The following is a 6,529-nucleotide window of genomic DNA, read 5'->3' as shown; positions in this document are numbered from 1 at the left end:
CTGCCCGGGGGTCTGCACGTGGTGGGGTCTCCTGGGTCTCGGGTGGGAAAGGCAGCCCTAACAGCCGTGCCAGAGCAAGACCCTGGGTGGGGCTCCCACATCCCCTGTGGTCCTGCGGCTCACAGAAACCCTGAGGAAAGTCTGCGCTGCCGTCAAGCGCTGCGCGGGCGCCGATGTGTGACCGCACAGTAGAAACGAGTCCGTACCACCTCCCAAAGCGAGTGTCGCTGAGCTGAGAGAATTCCCTGCCTCTTTCAGACAGCAGAGGATGGCTGCTGTTGTAGAATGCATCCTTGAAAAGCCAGAGTGGGAGGCCAGCACCGGCTCAAGTCTGTCATCTGTGATGAAGACAGTGGTTGTCACCCCAGGAGAAGCACAGGCCTCTGCAGCTGGGAGGGCCCAGGGAGACAGGCGGCTGCCCCGGGGACCTCTTTAGCTGATCCGCCCCTGGCCGGGCTTGAAGGAACAGGTGAGGCCACTTCTGGCAAATGAATTCTGGGAAGGAGCTGCCGACTGACTGCCTGTGCAGGGCAGTTCCTCTGAGGAAGGGCGGGAGTGTGAAGCTGCCGTCGACGTCTGTTGTGTGCCTCATCCATGTGGACGTCTGCCGTCGACGTCTGTTGCGTGCCTCTGAGTGTGTGCCACATCCATGTGGACGTCTGCCTGTGTGTAGATGTGTGTGTACAGATGTGTTACATGTGTGTGGGTCTTGAATGGGCATGTGTATACACATGCATGTAGGTCTATCCATGGATGTATTTATGGCTATGGATATATGCCTCTGTGTGTATGTGTGTGTGTGTGCTTGTATAGTCCGGTAGTTGCCCAAGAAGACCAGAAGGCAGAGGGAAGGAGTCCTGGGGGGAAGGCCACGGAGCTTCCTCGTACACAGCTCAGACATGGGGAGTGGCCTGCCAAGCTGTTGGGGAGGACAGAGGGGAGGAGGGGGAGCGGGGGGGGGGGAGGGGGGAGGGGGGAGGGGGCAGTGACCTAAGACAACCAGCACCCCAGGGGGGCGGGGAGCTTCCTGAAGCGGAGGTTCACTCATTTTTTTCCCCTAGGATTCTGGAAGAGTTACTTTTGCAATCCAGGTTGAAGTATTTTTGCTATATTAGTAACACAAAAGGTGGCAGTGTGCACCATGAGCTGGGGTATGTAAAGGACAAGGGGTCCAGATTTTGTGCGTTCATTCATCTACCCTGCTCATTCATTCATTCATTCATTCTACAAGGCTCACTGAGTCTTCCATGTACACGCCCTTGACTTCCAGGTATAACCACGTCACCCTACGGAGCCGGCCTGACGTTCTGGGAAATGAGCAGAGCACACCTGGGCCTGGAGGTGCAGTGAGGGAGGGAGGAGAGGGGGTGGGAGGAGAGGGGGTGGGAGGAGAGCCCGCCCAGAGCGGCCGCAGGTGTGGCATAGGGCTCTGTCGACACACAGGAGGCCACATTAGGGCCACAGGGACCCACATCAAGACAGCCTTGTTCAAACAGCTGGAAGGGGACTCTCACATGGTTTCTGAGGGCATCATACCAACTCCGCCCTAACCCTGGTTATCCTGTGACCTGTAGCAATGAATCGGTAATTTATCAGGGAAGAGCAATTAGTCCTTCTTTAGGCAAATCTTAAGTGGAAGCTTGTGGTCACAGGCCCACTGTTTTTTTTTTTTTTCTTTTTCCAGCGTGGCTGCGTTCCCCTCTCCCCAAGAGGCCGTTCACCATCCAGCTTCAGGAAAAGCAGCTTTCTCTCCAACTCTCTGTCATCAACCAGGGCCACCTGGCTATAAATGTGATCGATGGGGCCCAAAGCACTACTTTTACGTCAGTAAATCCCTGAGGGACACTCCAGGAAGACACGGGGCAGGAGTGACTGCCAGCCGGGAGGAGCTGCTCTCTGGCCTTTCCCATCTGGCTTCTGCAGCCTGGGAAGGAGAAGCAGAGCAGCCCAGCTGGCTTTGAACCTCAGCCTCTTAAATAGCTGGGGTGGCAGGTGTGAGCCATCAGTACCTGAGATCTCTTTTCTTTCTTTATTCCCCTCTCTTTCCTACTTTTTCTTCCTTCCTTCCTTCTTTCCTTCCTCCCTTCCTTCCTTCTTTTTTTTCTTTCTGTTCATGGTAGTGGGGTTGGAATTCAGTCTCAGACTTGCTAAGCAGGTGCTCTACCACTTGAGCCACACCCCCACACCCTTCTCCTTTCTTCACACCATCAACCATCTGCCTACTGCTAATCTTTTCCATCTCTCCTGAGCTTTTCCTTCCTTTTTACTATCCTATGAGTGGCCCATTGTTTAGGGCTCCCAGTCCCCCCAAACAGGGTACATTTTATTCATGAAATGACAGAACAAAGGCTTGTCCCCAGCCCGTGCCCCCCCCCACTGCGGTCCCTTCCCCATCTACAGGCAGTGCTGTGTTTGAACCCCAAACTTCAAGGGCGGCCACTGGGCCCCCGCGACGTGAAGCTGCTGGCTGGAGCTAAGGGGTGAACGCATTCACTCCCAGGCACACTGGGTTTTCTCTGTGTTGTCTTCTCCCGGCTTTGGGCTCGGCTCCCATGCGGGCCCGAGAGGGGCCGCCTCCCGCAGCCAGGAGCAGGCCGCAGCCTCCATCCGCCGGCCTCAAACCCCCGGCCTCCCGGAGTCCGCCTCCCAAGTGGCCAGGGCCTCAGTGTGTCTGTCATTGGTCCCAGCGAAGAAACACCTGTAAGGGGGGAGGGGGGCGGGGCGAACCCCCGGAGCCAGCTCCACGTTGTCCGAGGAGACCCCGGGACTCTGGGTCCCCATGGGTCCTCTAAGTGGCTTCCAAATAAAGAGCGCTTGTCGCAGGGCGAGGCCCGGTCAGACAGCCCCGCGCAGCCCTCCACTCGGGAGCGCGGCCCTCCACTCGGGAGCGCGGCCCTCCACTCGGGAGCGCGGCCCTCCACTCGGGAGCGCGGCCCTCCACTAGGGAGCGCGGTCCTCCACTTGGGAGTGCGGTCCTCCACTCGGGACGGCGGCAGGGTGGGCGGGAGGGCGCCTTGGTGCGGAGGAGGCCGTGGTCGCCAGGGGAGACGCCCATGGGTCTGTGCCCGGTCTGCCATGCCACGCCCCCATCCGCCACGCCACGCCCCCATCTGCCACGCCCCCATCCGCCACGCCCCCATCCGCCACGCCACTCCCCGGCTGCCCCGGCCACCCTGCCCCGCCCCGTCAACCACGCCACGCCCCCCGGCTGCCACACCATGCCCCCATCCGCCACGCCACACCCCCAGGCCACCACGCCCCACCCCCCGGCCGCCACGCCACGCCCCCCGGCCGCCACGCCACGCCCCCGGCCGCCACGCCACGCCCCCTGCCGCCACGCCACGCCCCCGGCCGCCACGCCCCATCCCCCCGGCCGCCACGCCCCCGGCCGCCACGCCACGCCCCCTGCCGCCACGCCACGCCCCCGGCCGCCACGCCCCATCCCCCCGGCCACCACGCCACGCCCCCGGCCGCCACGCCAAACCCCCGGCCGCCATGCCACGCCCCCCGGCCGCCACGCCCCATCCCCCGGCCGCCATGCCACGCCCCCGGCCGCCACGCCCCATCCCCCGGCCGCCATGCCACGCCCCCCGGCCGCCACGCCACGCCCCCGGCCACCACGCCACGCCCCCGGCCGCCACACCACGCCCCCCGGCCGCCACGCCACGCCCCCGGCCGCCACGCCCCCGCCTCCACAGGTAGCCAGGCTGGTCTTGAACTCTCCATCCTCCGGCCTCAGCCTCCCTCAGTAGCTGGGAGCGCAGGTGTCTCCGCTGCTCTGCCGGATGCCGCAGTGGCGGGACCGCCCCTTCCACCCCCCTGCGGCGGCGCAGCTCGGGTTCCCGCACCACACTCCGCAGCATCTACACCTCCTTTAAAGCAAACTCACCAGAATACGACGCAGACGCTTCCACGGCACCCCGGCCGGTGCACCGCCCTGTGTCAAACCCAGGACGCCGCGGTGCGGAGAGTCCGACGCCGGCCGCAGAGCAAGAAGGACGGCACCGGCTGCTCGGGGGCCGAGGGCAGCTGACGGGCTCCGGGGAGGATCCGGGCCAGGGCCCAGGGAGCGCGAGGAGCAGAGGCCGGAGTGCGCCCGGCCGGGAGCACAGCGCCCGGCGGTCAGGCCAGATGCGTCTCTGTTCTGTTCTCCGTGGCGTCTCTGTTCTGTTCTCCGTGGCGTCTCTGTTCTGTTCTCCGTGGCGTCTCTGTTCTGTTCTCCGTGGCGTCTCTGTTCTGTTCTCCGTGGCGTCTCTGTTCTGTTCTCCGTGGCGTCTCTGTTCTGTTCTCTGTGGCGTCTCTGTTCTGTTCTCCGTGGCTTCTCTGTTCTGGTTCTCCATGGCGTCTCTGTTCTGTTCTCTGTGGCATCTCTGTCCTGTTCTGTTCTCTGTGGCGTCTCTGTTCTGTTCTCCGTGGCATCTCTGTTCTGTTCTCCCTGGCATCTCTGTTCTGGTCCTCCGTGGCGTCTCTGTTCTGGTTCTCTGTGGCGTCTCTGTCCTGTTCTCCGTGGCGTCTCTGTTCTGTTCTCCGTGGCGTCTCTGTTCTGGTTCTTTCTCCCTGGCATCTCTGTTCTGTTCTCCATGGCGTCTCTGTTCTGGTTCTCCGTGGCGTCTCTGTCCTGTTCTCCCTGGCATCTCTGTTCTGTTCTCCATGGCGTCTCTGTTCTGGTTCTCCGTGGCGTCTCTGTTCTGTTCTCCATGGCGTCTCTGTTCTGTTCTTCGTGGCATCTCTGTTCTGGTTCTCCCGTGGCGTCTCTGTTCTGTTCTCCGTGGCGTCTCTGTTCTGTTCTCTGTGGCGTCTCTGTTCTGCTTCTCCCGTGGTGTCTCTGTTCTGTTCTCTGTGGCGTCTCTGTTGTGGTTCTCCGTGGCGTCTCTGTCCTGGTTCTCCGTGGCGTCTCTGTTCTGGTTCTCCGTGGTGTCTCTGTTCTGGTTCTTTGTGGCATCTCTGCCCTGTTCTCCATGGCGTCTCTGTTCTGGTTCTTTCTCCCTGGCATCTCTGTTCTGGTTCTTTCTCCCTGGCGTCTCTGTTCTGGTTCTCCGTGGTGTCTCTGCTCTGGTTCTCTGTGGCGTCTCTGTTCTGGTCTTGCCTGCGTTGGCCGGGCTGGAGGTGGAGCGCAGAGCCTCACACAGCGCTCTGCCACCTGGACACTCCGCCACCGCTTTTGCTTTTAGTCTGTTGTTTTCTGATAGAGTCTCCACTTTTGCCCAGCTGGGACCCTGTGGTTCTCCTGTCTCCACCTCCTCCATGGCCAAGATTACAGGGAGGAGCTACCACTCTTGCTCAGGACGTGCTTGGTGTTTTGCTTTTCAGTTTCTTTTAAAAAAAATATTTTATTGTAAGTAGATGTGCAGAGGAGTTGCCATTCCCTAGGTAATCAGTACATTTCTTGTCGGACATTGTTACCCCTCACTTTTCTCCCACTGTCCCTCCCCCAGCTCCCCTCCTTCCCAAGGTGTAAAGCTCATTTCCAACAGGGTGTCTAGTGACTACCGCTGTTGCACACTTTGTCCTTTGTTTCACCATTTTGTTATTCCCCTTTCCTTCCCCAAATCAGGTAAACACATATCAAGACACAGGTACCAAAATCAAAACCAGTGACCACCAAAGGAAAAAAAATAACTTCACATAGTACATGAAAAACAAAACCAAAACATAACCCTCTGCGTCCTTATCTTGGAGTTCATTCTGGTTAGCATCATTTTATATGGTCCTGGGTACATAGCTGTTGAGCTCTGGGACCCTTTGGGAGGACGATCCTAGACATAGACCGGCTAGTGCAGACTGATGTATATATACGTGGTCCTCCTCTGACTTGCTCAGAGGTGTGAGCCTGAGGCAGAGGTGGCTGAGCCTGGCTCTCTGAGATGAGTCCTTCCTTTCGGTTGTCACTCCACCAGCCACACGCCTGTCACTATCTCCTGCACGTCCACTATGTGCCCCAGCCCTTGCGGCTGCTTCCCTACTTCTGAAAGGGTCCTCTGCTTCTCTCGGGCCCTGTTCCCCCCACGGGTAAGCTCTGTGGGGCTGCTGGGCCTCTGCGTCCACACCTGTCTTCCTCCACCTCCCTAGCCCCTCCCACGCCCTCCCCTGGCCTCCCTGTGCGCCAGAACTTGGTCAGTCAGGTAACCGAGTTCCCGGAATCCACCATTACCACTGAGTGCTCACGCCAGGATCGCTTAGAAAGAAGAAAGCAGCAGAGGGGAAGTTCCCATCTCCTCAGAGCTGTTGACCGTTTTTATTAATTTTTAAAATTGCCTTTAAACAGATGTACCAAGGGGCTTTCATTCAACATGTCAACTTATGACTGCATATATATGCACCTATCTATAATATTGTGACTTGTGGTGGTGGTTGTTTATACATCACAGCGTCTTTTTCTGAGAGAGCAGATGAGCTGCACCTCGTGTTTACAGCAGCTGATCACGTGACCCGAGGAGGAGGAGGAAGAGGCAGCAGGAATGTTAATTCTGCCTTTTGAATCTTAGCCCTGTGGTTACCCAATGCGCTACATTACTTGTCTTTATTTGCA

The 6,529-nt window shown here is 59.1% G+C and overlaps 1 protein-coding gene across 1 annotated transcript; it reads left to right on the top strand.

Annotated features, from left to right (window-relative positions):
- Positions 1-3,218: 3,218 nt before the first annotated feature.
- On the top strand, positions 3,219-3,752 carry LOC138810962 (uncharacterized). Its single transcript, XM_069998429.1, has one exon. It carries the CDS (start codon positions 3,219-3,221, stop codon positions 3,750-3,752), a length of 534 nt encoding a protein of 177 aa, XP_069854530.1.
- Positions 3,753-6,529: the final 2,777 nt, after the last annotated feature.

Source organism: Dipodomys merriami, unplaced genomic scaffold, assembly GCF_024711535.1.
Source record: "Dipodomys merriami isolate MVZ:Mamm:240054 unplaced genomic scaffold, mDipMer1.0.p SCAF_1, whole genome shotgun sequence".
Classification (NCBI taxonomy): Eukaryota; Metazoa; Chordata; class Mammalia; order Rodentia; family Heteromyidae; genus Dipodomys; species Dipodomys merriami.
This window is presented reverse-complemented; position numbering and strand designations above follow the sequence as displayed.